General features: G+C 37.7%; 1 protein-coding gene across 2 annotated transcripts in view; it reads right to left on the minus strand.

The window, feature by feature from the left end:
- Nucleotides 1-15,293, minus strand: part of LMLN (leishmanolysin-like (metallopeptidase M8 family)) — a 166,133-nt gene that overhangs the window by 105,864 nt on the left and 44,976 nt on the right. For both annotated transcript variants that reach the window (XM_006869376.1, XM_006869377.1), the window contains exons 2-7: nt 9,995-10,092; nt 8,906-8,936; nt 6,773-6,855; nt 6,196-6,313; nt 3,891-4,069; nt 894-999 (exon numbers count right to left, since the gene is read on the minus strand). In XM_006869376.1, the coding sequence (XP_006869438.1) occupies nt 894-999; nt 3,891-4,069; nt 6,196-6,313; nt 6,773-6,855; nt 8,906-8,936; nt 9,995-10,092 (615 nt within the window). The remainder of the gene's footprint in view (nt 1-893; nt 1,000-3,890; nt 4,070-6,195; nt 6,314-6,772; nt 6,856-8,905; nt 8,937-9,994; nt 10,093-15,293) is intronic.

A 15,293-nucleotide genomic window follows, 5' to 3' on the forward strand; every position in this document is an offset into this window, starting at 1 on the left:
TCTCAGCTCTAGCCCTCTGTGGCTATGTCCTTGTCCATGGGCTCAAGTGTCCCCAGATCTCACCACACTTTGGACCAACAAGCCTTTCCTCTTCACTCTCTCTCATCTCCAGGTCAACAGGAGTCAATGGACTGGGGTTGAACTCAGCCCATTTCTTCATTGCTGCGCCCTGAACATTTCTGAGCCTGAAGTGTAACCTGCTATCTTCCCTAATAAAGCCAATAACAGTAGGTATGGTAGCTCGCTTCTGTGTGTTCATTGCAATGAATTATTGAGCCAAGTATGAGTAGAGAGTGCTGTAGGAGGGGTGGGTGGTGTCACTGTTTAGCAATGTATCACAATTTTCCTTATTTTACAGATGAAACTGAGGTTCACAGAGGTTAAGAAATTTATCCAGGAACCCACAGATCTTTAGTGATAGCTAAGAAAGGTTATAACTAGGTCACTACTTTGGACAAATTAGTTATAAAGAGTGAGAAACTAAATTAATTGCCATATCTAAATTTTAGAAAATTGAAATAGACCAGGAGGACTCTTAAAGAAATTAATTCTTTGGAAGAAGTAAGAAAGATCTATAAATCATATGTCAGTTATCATTCAAGGGGAACATGAATTTTTGTAAATCAGTAAGTTTTTTCTTAAAAACGCTTACTCAATTTCTTAGAAATCCCATTTACCCAATGGATTAACTTGTTTATTTTAGATAGTATAATTTAACCTACTCAGTATTCTAATTGTTAAAATGTCTATATTGGCAGAGACCTAGTTAATCAAGTTTTACTGAACATCCATCTAAGTATCCACATAGTCTGAAAATGAATATATTCATCAAAACTAGAGAATAGTAAGCAGGACCCCAAAGTATGAAGAGAACAGTAGCTAACGGACTTTACCAGAGCATGAATAATCTCATGTTTCACTGTGGACAGCATCCCAACAAACTCCTGAGACTCAGTAGAGATCATATTTGGACACAGGTTAGCATATCCTGCTATTGGCCTGTTAAAACAGACATTGAATTTATTATATTCCAGCACAATGTTTATTGCAATATTTACTAACCTATACTTCTTCATCAAAACTGCCAAAGTTACAAAAACTTTCACTAATATTAGGCAATGTCATTTTGTACCATAATATCTAACTTTCAGTATCTTTTATTTTCAAGACATATACACTCTTCTTTCCTACAGCACAGCCCATCAACACCTGTTCTCACAAATCATTTATACTTCAGTATGAATTTTTAAAAGATGTCAATAAAATACCAAAAAAGTGGGAATAAAATAGAGCAATAGAATTCTGACACAATTTTACTTGAAGTAATCTGTAGTTGACTTCAGTATTTCATTATGTTTACTGGCACAGAGATGGACATGTGTGTATGGATGGAAACCATATATGTACAATAGGACAATAAGCAAATATCTCAGGTAGCTGAAGGTTTCTGAACTTTCTCATCTGTCTATTTTCTTTCTCCAGTCCCAACATTGTCTTCTTTCACATAAAGATCTTTTTGCCCTTCCATCATCTTCCTTCATAATCTACACCTTCTAGAATCTATGGTATACTAGAGTTCCCTCTGTGCCTAGAGCCTGAGAGTAACAGCTGGAGGACTGACTAGTAGTTGGTCAAAAGTGAACTCAAAAATCCACAGTCCTTCAGCCAGTCCCACCAGGCATTTGCGTGTCTTTCAACAGTTCGGTCAAGCAGCCCTACTGCTAAGGAACCTCAAGGTCCTGTCTCCCACCACTACCTAACACTGTGTCAGAGAACTATCTATTCTATAAAGAATATTTGTTGTTGTTAGTTTCTGTTGAGTCAATTTGGACTTATGACAACCCCATGTGTGCAGAGTAGAATTTCTCTGTGATCTTCCAGAAGAGATAGCCAAGTTTTACTTTCAAGGTACCTCTGGGTGGGTTAGAACCACCAACCTTTTAGTTTGCAGTCCAGGGCTTAGCCATTTGCATTGCCTGCAGATTTCCAAAAGAACATTTACTTTATTTAAATAAAAATTAAAACACACATGATGATGCATGGAGGGGACTGGAACCACGACAATGAAATGATATACGGTGTAATGAATGTAAAACTAAAGTTCTCTCATGTAAACTATCATATAATTCACAATAAAACATGAATAAATAAATAAATAAAACACAGTATTTTCTCCATAAAGAACAAACTTAAACTTAGAAAAATGTAAATATAATTCATTTACCAAACCACTGCCACAATGATCTCTAGAACATAAAGTGGATACCTCTTCAAGGATTTCTTAGTGTGAAACAGTCCTTTAACTTCCTTTTCCTAAACTCTCATTCTCCAACACAGGGTCTACTGATATGACGTCAGTAACTCTTTCCACTACCTGTTTATTTGTATAAAATCAATTGATGTTCAGATCACAGCTAAAATTTTACTTTTTCAAAGAGATCTTCCTTGCTCAGTTAATTTGTATTATGATTTCCCCTTCTGTTGTTGCATCCTTTCACCATACTTACTCAATCTGTATGGTAAGCAAATAATCTGAGAAACTAAATTATATGAAGAAGAATGTGGCATCAGGATTAGAGGAAGACTCATTAGTAACCTGGAATATGCAGATGACACAATCTTACTTGCTGGAAGTGACGAGGACTGGAAATACTTACTGATATAGATCAAAGACCACAGCCTTCAGTCTGGATTGCACCTCAATGTAGCGAAAACAAATATCCTCACCATTGGACCTTAGCTGAATTACAAGCTAATGGAGGTTAAACAGCTTCTCTTAAGAGCTAGATTCTTATGACAGACAGATGGATGTGGCCTTTGCATGTACATGAATTAGTCACATTAACCTCTCTGAGATGTGAGAATGCCCATTCTGAGATCACCTGGCGACTTTTTTTCTTCTTCTTTAAAATTTATTTTGTTGTTGCTGAGAATATACACAACATACAGTATTTGAATCGTTTCTGCATGCACAATTCAGTAACACTGATTCTATTCTTTGAGATAAACCACCATTCTCACCCTTCTTTTCTAAGTTGTTCCTCCATTTTTAACATAAACTCACGGCCCCCAAAGGTTCTTATCTTTCAAGTTGCTCTAGCTAATTTAATCTCATATAGACAGTTTTTAAAAGAACAAAACAAGTGTTCCATTTTAAGACTTCAGGGAATATTTTTTGGATAAAGGCTTAAAGATGATCTCAAGGTAAATAGTTTCAGGGAGTTCACCCATTCTCCATGGTTCTACAAATTCTAGAGTCCATCAGAATTTATAATTCTATTTTACATTTTCCCCCTTTTAACCATGATTCTATACCAGGCAATTTTTACTGTCTCTAACTGACTTGTCTGGTGTACGACAGATAATCTTCTGCATATGTAAGAACTTTATTTCAAAGCTGCTTTACAGTGAAATGTTTTAAATTCTTTATAAATGACAAATAGGAGTCTGAATTTAAGTGATAATTTAACTTAAGCATATATAACAAATTAGATGGCAATTAGATGGATATTTTTAACATCTCAGAGTTTTAGCACAGAAGTGCTAAAATTAAAGTTCAAAGTATTTTAAAGAGGTATCCACTTCAAAAGTAAAATCTCTTGGCAGTAGGCTTATTTTGGAGTTTATGGGTAGGGCAGGAAAGGAAGAAGAATGGCAAGGGAAAGTCAAAGGAAGCTTTTCCCTGTCTCTCTTCCATTCTGACTTAAAATGGACATCTCCATATTAATAACAGTCTGATTATTTCCCCACCCCCAATCCAGGCAGCCTGCTAATTCATTTTATAAGAAGCAATCTGGCAAGTGCAAACTGCCTATAATCTTAACACATAATAAGATTTGTGAACAGTTCCCTTATTAGGTCTTTGGAAATAAGTCTCAGGAGAAAGTTACCTGTCCATTTTCGCTTCCTGCTGACAGTAGGCTGCGTAAGAGATGATGTTTTCATGGCCACACCTCTCAGTGGCCAAAGCACCAACATAAAGAACAAAGTCTGCATCCCTGACGCCTTCTTGGTCTGGCACACCTACTGCTCCACATGGCCACTTTCCACCTCGGCAGACCCTACACTGCTGTACCCACAGGGGCCAAGAGAAACAAGGTTAGCTGTAGCAGTTAACTATAAGTTAGTCTTAAAGTGAACCCAGACTCTAAGTACAGTATAATTTAACTTTATCTTTCCTAATCTTGTATAAATATCCATATCCTAATTTTGTATTTGTTTTATTAAAATTTCTATTTTCAAAAGATCATACATCTATATATCTCAATTAAAACAACAACCCAGAATGCAGAAAAATATGGAAGTAGAAAAACTTAAAAAAAAATCAGAACTCCCAAAACTGGATGAAGGGTATCTGAACTTCCCTACCCTTTTTTTTTTTTAAAGCAATTTCTTGTGAATCTATAGTTATTTCAAAATAAACAAATTTAAAACTTTATTTGATATAAAACATAGGTGATTAAAATATACTTCCCATTATAACTTACATAACTTATTTAAAATAAACACTACAAAAGCATATACAGTGAATAGTTAAAGTCATCTTATATTACCCTTTTACTAGTTCTCCAGGTAAATCTTTCTTTGTCCTTATAGAAATTATTTTTTTAGAGTACTATCTCTATCAAAGTTTCTAATCATATTCTAAACTATAAATTCTAAACTATAAATATAAAAATTCATAAGTTGTGATCTTTGAGTAGAAACAACTGCTTGTGGATAACAAACAAGAAAATTTCATCTCACTTCACACAAACTACACAATATTTATGTTTCCTTCTTTATATGTTTATAATTTTAAAATTCAGTTTAATCTACAAATATTTGGTGCTATAAAAAAATTATGATTTTGAAGCATTCTTCTCCATGATCACATTCTTACTTAAAAAAAATAAAAATCAAGAAACAGAACATTTGGAAATTCTAGAAAATTAAAAAAACAAGCAAAAACTTTAGGAAAAAAAAAAAGAAATCTGTCTTTAAATATCTTGGGGAAAGAGATGAATACATAATTAACAATTTGTCTTAATATTTTTAAATGTGTTCCTAAAGCCCTTTATAGCCTCAAGGAATTTGAGAACAAAATGAAATTGAACAAGTTAGTTATATTGGTGCCACTGCATGGAGTTATAAAGCTTTTATTGAGCTTCAAATATCCTAAGAGAAAACTTGCAAAATAAATATAATCTAAAGGAATAGTTTATTTTGGTTATGTAGTGTGAATACTTACAGAACACAACTAAATAGAGAAAAATAACTATAGCAATTATGATACTTTCAGATGTATATTTATAATAAATTGGTTTTCTGGTTCATGAATCTAAATTTATCTTTTTTTATTGTGACTCAGGTGCAGGTTTACAGAGCAGATCAGTTTTCCATTAAACAATCCATACACATTTTGTTTCATTGCATTGATTACACTCCCCTCAACGTGACATCAATTATCCCACTTCCTCCCTGTGTTTCCTGTTTCTATTCCTTCATTCCTAACCCTTCTGAACTTTGTTTCTGGGTAAATATTGCCTTTTGACCTCAAATAGTTGATTATTCTGTGTATACCTCCCTACTGTCATTGTTCCCCTTACGAACCTATTGTTTGGCTAAAAATTGAGCCATGGGGATGGGTTCAGTTCCAGGATAACTAAAGGCCATAGTTTTAGGGATTCTTCCACTGTCTATCTGACTAGTAAGTCTTGTCTTTTTTGTGATTTGGGTTTTGTTCCACATTTCTCTCCCACTCTGTTCAGGACCTTCTAATGAGATCCCTTTCACAGCAGTTGGTAATGAGTAGTAGCCAGGCACCATTGAGTTCTTCTGGTCTCAGGGTTATGGAAGCTGACATATGCATGGTCCATTAGTCATGTAGGATGTGTTTGAGTCAGTCTCTTGTGACATATAAAAGAGAGTAAAATACACAAGTGAGAAATACAGAGATGGGCTGGCACAGATGCCAAGGCACACAGAATCTCCAAGGAAATAAGCAAAAGTTGAAGAGAGCTGACAGACAGAAAGTCTTCCCCTGGAACCACACTCTGAATGTGGACATCTAGCTTCCTAAACTACGAGAAAAGAAATTTGTTACAGCCACTCATTTTTACTATTTTCTATTATAGCAGCACTAGATAACTAAAGACATACAGAGTCAACATCTCTTCTAAAGTTAAGAACATAGTGAAGAACAGAGTGAATTACCTGGAGATGCTCCTCAGGCACTATAACTGGGCCACATTTTGTATGCGCTGCACATTCCCCAGTACAGTATCTATGAGGATCATTTTCTTTCCGTAGATACTGGTTTGTGGCACATTGCCTTCAATTCAAAAAATAAACAATAGTTCACAGCAGTTAGCAACACTGTACAAAAACAAGTAATTGGTATATTATTTCGTTAATAATGATAACTATTTAAGTTAGAAAAGTGGGCTAAGAAAGAAATTAGGTTCTACAGATAATCTTCCTGCTCTGATTTTTCAAAATCCCTAAGTACTTCACAGAGTAAATATGTACACACAAAAGGAGTAAGAAGGAATGGTGTCTAGAGGGCAAGTATACCCTAGAAAAAGATTCACCTCATGGTGGGAAATTAGAGAAAGGATGACTATACAGCAGACACTTTTTATTCTTCTCAAACACCTTCCCATTTGGTCTTCATGAACATGCATAAAAAAATATTCTAACCTAACACTCTCATGATGGATCATGCTGGTAGAATAGGGAGGACACCGCCCTACACAATTGACAAAAATAATCCATGTGTAGTATGACATACCTGCTCAGTAAGATAGTGCCAGCAGGTCTACGAACCTGAAAAGTCTTCTCTAAATAAGAAATAGCCTGTGGGAAAAGTTTGTTCTGAATAAAAGTTTAAAAAAGAAAGAAAAAAAAGCCAGTCAGAATTATTGCCAGGGGATACATTAAAATTATAACAACTAACGCATAAGATATTAATGACTAAAGGGGAAAAAGAGAAGTGCCTTAGAGTCCTGGAATACACACTAGTCGTCAAAGGCTGTGTGATGGAGGATAACATAAAGGATGGTGAGTCTAGGACTCAAGGAACATAGCGTTTCTTGCTTTCGAGTTTGGGAAAAGAGCAACAGAGACAAAAGTTCCTTCCTTACCCTCATATAAGAAGAAAACAGAAATCTCAACTATCTAGAATATCAAATCTGAGAATGATTTAGTTGATCCTAACACTAAGGTGGTTTACGTTTTAAACCCTTATACTTAGAACATCTACTTTAACCATGCTGATTTCTGGGGCCCATGATGAGTTGGCTTAATGAAAGCTACCCTTCCCCAAAGGGTGATTCTCTAACAATTGAAAACCTGATGAAGTTAGTTAGCACCTCTATAAACCACTCTGGCATATCACACTATTGAGTGATACTGAGCAAATTCATATTCAAGAGATTGAGGACTTCCATCGTGAAAACAGTGTTCTCTGTAACTCAAAAAATGCCTTTTCCCAAAGTTTGTTGGACTAGCCAGTTGAGAACAGGGAGGGGGAAAGGGTGAGTCATTGCTTAGAAGACAGTGAGTTTCTGTTAATGATGTGGGAGAACTTTGAAAATGGACATTAGTGATAGTTGCACAACATGATAAATGTAAACAAGGACACTCAACTATGCATTTAAAAAGCATGAATTTGTAGGCATATAATTTGACCACGTTAAAAAGATTTGACCCAGGGGTAAAAGTTTATCAACTCTTATTCTATCTCATAAAGTCCTGGTGTGGTGCTATAGAATAAGCACTGGATCACAAGGTTAGTTTGAACCACAAGGTCAGTTTAAACCCAAGGTTGGTTTGAACTCAAGGTCAGTTTGAACTACAAGGTCAGCAGTTTAAACCCACCAGCCACTCCTTGGAAACCCTATACAGGGTGTCTATGAGTCAGAACTGACTTGATGGCACTTAATTCTATCTCGTTGTTGTTGTTGTTGTTAAGTGCCGTGGAGTCGGTTCCGCCGACTCATAGCGACCCTACACAGGGTTTCCAAGGCTGTAAATCTTTACAGGAGCAGACCGCCTCATCTTTCTCCCGCAGAACCGCTGGTAGTTTCGAACTGCTGACCTTGTGGTTCACAGCCCGATTCGTAACCATTACGCTACCAATTCTATCTCGTAGTGGTGACGAATCGGGCTGCGAACCACAAGGTCAGCAGTTCGAAACTACCAGCTGTTCCACGGGAGAAAGATGAGGCTTTCTGCTCCCGTAAAGATTTACAGCCTCAGAAACCCTGCTCAGGGTCGATATGGGTCGGAACTGACTCGACGGCACTTAACAACAACAACAACAACCTCAGATTAGTGATAATTTTCATGTTTTACTTTTTCTACTTTTAAAAACTGGCAGTGGTATTTGTGGCAAAATGATTTAAAAGCACTGATATCAGATTTTGAGCACTTTTGTCTCTATTGCTCTCTTCCCAAACTCAAAAGCAAGAAACTGCCATGCTCCTTGAGTCCTAGACTCACCATCCTTTCTGTTATCACCTATTACACAGCCTTTGACGACTAGTATGTATTCCAGGACTCTAAGGCACCATGAATAATTAAAGAATTTGGAAATAGCAAAAGTCTTTTTCTATTCTATCCTCAGCATATCCTGCTCCCTAATAACTTATAAGGGAGAGTAAATAGAAAATGAGAAGGCCGATTTAATATCAAATTATAAATTACAAAACAAGAAGGCTAACATCAAATACAGACAAGGTTTTGGTGAATGCATCACAAAGACACTCTTGGTTAAAATAATCTATTCACTATCAACACCTTTTATTCAGTCATTTACAAAACAGCCATATGTACATTTTTCTTTATGGAAGCAGAATTTCTAAACAATAAAATGTACCCATTTCAAGAACACTTTTCAAGCCAGAAGTTAGTTACTACATACCTTTACAAGGTTTCTTTTCTCAGGGAACAACCTGAAAATGATGACATAAAACATATAAATTATCTTACTGGGGCAGACCATTGACTCATGTTCAGAACACCTTTGACAAGAGCCCCAAGAACAATGTATGGAAGTATGCAACAATTATCCTCAATTTCAAATTACTTACCTCAGTGTGCATTTGGGAGTTTGTTGTTGTTGTTGTTGTTAGGTGCCATCAAGTTGGTACCAACTCATAGCGACCCTATGCCTGTTCCTGGGCCAGCCTCACAATTGTTGCCAAGCTTGAGCCCACTGATGCTGCCATATTGCCAAGCCATCTCGCTGGGGGTCTTCCTCTTTTTCTCTGACCCTCCATCTTACCAAACATAGTATCCTTCTCCAGCAACTGGTCCCTCCTGCCAAAGCACTGCACAAGGCAGCATCTATATTTTCTCATTCGTTTAGGATGTTAAAGATGGGCAAAGACATGAACTACTCCTAACACCTCTTTATAACTACTGTTGTTGTTGTTTGGTGCCATCAAGTCAGTATTGACTCATAGCGCCCCTATGCACAACAGAACAAAACACTGCCTGGTCCTGCACCAACCTTACAAGAGCTGCTATGCCTGTGCCCATCGCTGCCACCGCTGGGCCAATCCATCTCGTTGAGGGTCTTCTTTTTCTCTGAACCTTCACTTTACCAAACATGACATCCTTCTCCTATACAGATCTGTAATTTCCCTTTTTCTGGACTCCTCTCAAAATAAAAAATAAGACTCTATCACCTCTCTGGTCAGTATTTCTGTAAACTTTCTTACTGTTGTATACATGAGTATTTCCTCTTATTTTCCCTGAGTGCTTACTGTAAAGGTGCCCTTCAAATCTGTTACTGACCACATCCAATGAGATTCACATTTGGTCTGTTTAAAGTATTCATGATATATAGACTTTAACCATAGCCCTGGCCTTCATTTTACAGAATAGAAAGCATTTTCAGCCTATTTACATCTTGAAGCTATGCTAGACTTCTTATATTTTCAGTTAACATATGGAAATATATTTAAATTCACAGTAAAATAAGATGAAAAAATAATAGTGTACTTACTCTTCAATACTTTTATCATAAACAATCTTGATTCTTAAATGTTCATCAATATCTCTCTTTGCAACATGATTTGTCTTTAGATAAACTTTATTTATGACCTAAAAAAAGGGAACAGATTTTAAATTTAAAAAAACAAAAACCATATATATATACAAATAGTTGTTGTTAAGTGCCGTTGAGTCAGCGTCGACACATAGTGACTCTGTATAGCGTTTCCAAGGAGCAGTTGGTGAGCTTGAACACCAATCTTGTGGTTCAAACCAACTTTGCAGTCCAACATATTAACCCACAGCACCACACCAGGACTCCTATACATATAAGTAGTAATAGTAAAGTGCCATCGAGTTGGCTCTGACTCAGAGACCCTGTAGAGGGTTTCTAAGGAATGGCTGTTGAGTTTGAACCAAGCATGCAGTTCAAACTGACCTTGTAGTCCAGTGCATTAACCCTCAATGTCACAGTCCCTTGGCTTATAATCCACCATTTCAACCAAATCCAGAGCTGCAAACATTCCCCATGTTAATACTATCATTTGGGAGGCAAGTACTATACATTTGAGTCACATGATTAAATATCTACTAATGGAGTCCTGGTATAGCGCTGCGTGTTAATATGCTGGACTGCAAAGTCAGTTTGAAGTGCAGGGTCACCAGCCGCTCCTTGGAAACCCTATACAGGGTTGCTCTTAGTCAGAACCAACTCCAGAGCACTTAACATTAGCATTCATATATTTCCACACCTACTGCCTGCCCTACTATAATGGTCTATGAGCTGATATCTCTGCCTCCAATTTTTTCCTAGTGTGGAGTCCTAGTGTGGAGCTGCAGGATAAGCACTGGCCCACAAGGTCGGCTTGAACTGCAAGGTCAGTGGTTCAAATTCACTCGCCTCTCCTTGGAAACCCCATATAGGGCCACTGTGAGTTGTAACCGACTCAATGGCACTTAACAACAACAATGGTAGCAGTAGCTGCCAACATTTTTTTAGTTTCCTTTCACTTATTTGAAGTTTCTTACATGGATTCTAGTTTTGTTGTTTGGTTTTCAAGAAATGATGGGAATAGATCAAAAGGATAGTTGTTACTTTGAAAGTGAACAAAGTTAAATATCCTAACAAAAGAATGATTCACTTTCAATTTCTTCTCCAGTCTGCATTTACATGATTTTTCTGAGGAGAAAATAAAAGCATAAAAAAGAAAGACTCAGCAGTATCAAGACTTCATGTAATTCTTACAGTACAGGAAAAAAAAATATGTTAACTACTGTAGGATATGCACTGGACTACTAACCACAAGTCAGGGTCTCAAACACATCGCTCCTTGGGAGCAAGATGAGGCTTTCTGCACCTGTAACAATTTAGTCTCAGAAACCCTATACAGGGTCATGGTGAGTTGGAATCATCTTGATGGCAGTACACTTATTTTTTATTTATTTAAGGCTAAAACTTAGCTATACAGATCATTCTTGTAATTCCAGTAATAAATAATCACAAAAATGAATAATTTTTCTTCTTAAACTATTTCTGAAGATTTATACAATATAATGTTATGCTTTGTTGGGGGGAAAATGTTATTCTGTATGTCTCTGACCAATTAATACATTAGCATTCATGTATTTCCACACCTACTGCCTGCCCTACTATAATGGTCTATGAGCTGATATCTCTGCCTCCAATTTTTTCCCCACTGCAATCTGACCCATATTTCCAGAAACAAACCATTTTATACCTACTGAAAAGTTATTAGAAATGTATGTGAAGAGCAAAGGGGTTTTATATCCCCCTATGAATTTTAGGAAATCTAGATTATAAAATCCTTAAATTAATATTCAAAACCATCCAGAAGGCAAGAGTTAAGGATTTGGGCTTTAGAATTAGATTGATGGGGTTCTATTCTTGGCTCTACTATTTGTTACCTCTTTGATCTCAGGAACTTTGCATAACTTCTCTGGGTCCAAGTCTCATTGTACGTAAACTAGATAACAGTATAAGTCAGCGTGTATAAGTCTGAATGACAGAAAAAGAAATGCTCAGAAAATGTTCACTATTACACATTTATACATCACTTAACATCCAGGCTACATTCTGTGAAATGAGATATTACGTGATCTGGATGTTGTGTAACACCAAAACTCACTTTGGGATGTCCTCAGTGCTGCCGCCACAGCTGCTGCTAGCAGGGCAGGGGCAGGAGTGGGAGCAGAGTGAGAGGAAGTGCGCAAAGACTGCACATAGCCCTACTTGCTGTTCAGAAAGTCTGAGGAGACAGATCAGCCAGGATCCACAGCCCCTGTTGTCTCCACCCACCAGAAAATATCTGTGACCCCAGGCCTGGAGCCGTGTCCTCTGCCTATGTGCTCATATTCCATCCATGGTCCAATGAAGCAATAGTCTGAGTTTGGGATCTTTAAAACCATTGGTGGTGGGTGGCAGCTAGGGTGGAGGTGCACTGAAGTTCGCCGTCAGCCATACCACAGGATACCAGGCAAAGCAGATCCAGGGCAGAGCTCCAAAGCTCAGAACCACAGAGATAGGAATATTTTAAAAGTTTGAAGGTTTGTAGCTAGTGGAACTTGAAGCTGAAATTAGAAATTGCGTATTTTTTAATCTTCCAGGCTCTGAGGCCTAGAGCTGACATCTTCGGCGAGACCAAACGGCAAGACCAAGCGGGGAGCAGAAACACCACAGAAAAATGCTACGGGAACCTTGGAGCAAAGGTGGACAATACACTTAGTCAGTTCTGCTTTGTTCTGATTTTTTTTCTTTTTTTGATATCTGGTCATTGGCCCCACACTGTTTGCGCACCTCCATTCTGGTGACTAGAGGGGGTGCCTGAGTGAGTGGACACCCCCACCCTCACCACTGGTGGGTTCTTCTGCCAGGCATACACACAGATATTCAGCCCAAGAGCAAGCCCTGAACTTTTTTTATATATATAATATGGGAAAGGCCAGGACAGGGCTGTAGAGAGGGAAAGAGAGTTTAAAAATAAAACAGGCTGAAAATTAAATTAAAGTCTGAGGTATACCATAACAACCAACAGTGGCATCTTGAAATCTCTGAGGCAGCTTTGAAAGCAAGAAGCTGAAGTGAGGACATAAAAGTCATACTCATATTAAGCTACAGATTTTTTTTTTTTTTTCCTTTCTTTCTCTCTCTCCTCTCGGTCTCTGTGATTATAGACTACAGTATTCAGTCTAGTTTTCTTTTGTTGTTTTTTGTTTTTTTGTTTACTGGTGTTCTTTTGCTGTTTTAGGCTCCCCCTTCTACCTTTGGGGGTCTCTTTCTCTTCCTATAATGCCCAAGAAGATACAGCAACTGCTACCATATAGTCAAGTTACAATCACACTCTATAAAACACCAAAACCCAGGCAAGAGCTAATACCAACTGTTACATATTAGGGAGGCACACAACACTTGTGAAAGTTACTCTGAGTTAAGAAATAAGAAGGGAAGCACACATGCTGATCACATCTACCTGGAAGCAATGAAAAACCATAAAAAAATACCAAAACACATACTCAATTAAGTATTAAGGCAACAGATAAACACTAAACATGTCCAAGAAGCAAAAGCAGATGACCATAACAGCACATGTCCAGGAACAAGATAAAATGTCTGAAACAAATGACCTAGAAGTAGACCTGGACTCCATTCTGGAAGAAGGGCAGGCCTTGGAAATGCCTGAGAAGGAATTCAGAAAAATGATTATAAACTGTTTCAAAACACTTTACAATGTAGTTGAGAAAAATAAGGAAGAAGTTAGTAAAGCGCTAAAGGAATAATCAGATAAGATAGATACAGCATTGGAAACAATTCAAAACCTACAGAAAGAGGTCCAAACAATCAATAATAGAATGATCAGAAATAGAAAATACTCTGAAAGGGAAAAGGAGTAGAATAGAAGAGATGGAAGGCAGAACCAGTGAGCTGAAAGACAAATCTCTCAAAACCACTAAGATAGAAAAGCAAACAGAAAAAAGCATAAAAAAAATCTGAAGAAGGTCTAAGATTCACGTTGGACAACATGAAGAGGAATAACTTAAGAATTATCAGCATTCCAGAACAAGAAGACTCACAAAAGTCCACAGAGGAAATAGTTGAAGAACTTCTGGAAGAAAATTTCTCTAACATCCTGAAAAGTGAAAATATAAACATTCAAGAAGCTCAATGAACCCCAGGAAGGATAGAATCCAAAAGAGAATCACGGAGACATATCATAATCAAGCTCTCCAAAATCAGGAGACACTCCTGAAAGCAGCTAGGGAAAACAGAAGTGTTACATACAAAGGAAAGCAAGTCAGATTAAGCTCGGATTTCTCAGCAGAAACCATGCAAGCAAGAAGGCAATGGGAAGACATATAAAAAACCCTCAAAGAAAAAAATTGCCAACCAAGAATCCTTTATCCAGCAAAGCTATCAATCAAATACGATGGTGTAATCAAAACATTCCAGGATAAACAGAAGTTAAGGGATTTTGCCAAAGCCAACGCTGCGCTACAAAACATCCTAAATGGAGTTCTGTGTACTGACAACCAACAAGAACAGACAACAACAAAAGATGGATATACGTGGCAGCACCTCGCAGAATTAAATCGACAGAAGGAAGCATAGAGAACAGAACAAAACTATAAGATTGAGAACAGAACAAAACTATAAGAACAATCTCACAGAATCTAGGAGGTCAATCTATGATCAAAACAATTACAATGTAAAGAAGGTAAATACGTAGGAACAGAGATCCAGATGGTGAGAAGGTCAGGTAGATTACAGGATAAAATAGACTGCACTAAATGAAGGGAAAAGTTAATGGACTATGAGGGAACAAACAAGATGGCAGATCGGGTGGAAGTGCAGTAAAGGAGCTCCGCCAACAACAACACAGAATACCCAACCAAGCCGGTTCAGAGGATGGTCCCAGAACTCTGAACCACATATAAAGGAATATTTAGAAGGCTTACAGCTGGGGGAATTTGTGGCAGAAGCTAGAAATCTATTTCTTTCTAATACGGGACGCTCGGCTGCTCCAGGAGCCGCCATCTTGAGGAGACCACGTGGGGGAAGGATCAGAGCGGCCACAGGCACCTGGAAGAACCACTGAGATAAAGGTGTGGACATTCTTTTCTTTGGGTATCTATTCATTGGTCCCTTGCTATCTGTGAACCTCCATTCTGGGGACTATAGGGGTGCCTGAGCTAGTGGGCATCCCAGCCCCACCCACGGAGGGTTCTAATACGCATGCGCACAGATCTCCTCGAAATTTAAAAAGACAGTTTCCAATTAAAACCAAACGGCCACAGCC

Source organism: Chrysochloris asiatica, unplaced genomic scaffold (genome assembly GCF_000296735.1).
Source record: "Chrysochloris asiatica unplaced genomic scaffold, ChrAsi1.0 scaffold00130, whole genome shotgun sequence".
Lineage (NCBI taxonomy): Eukaryota > Metazoa > Chordata > Mammalia > Afrosoricida > Chrysochloridae > Chrysochloris > Chrysochloris asiatica.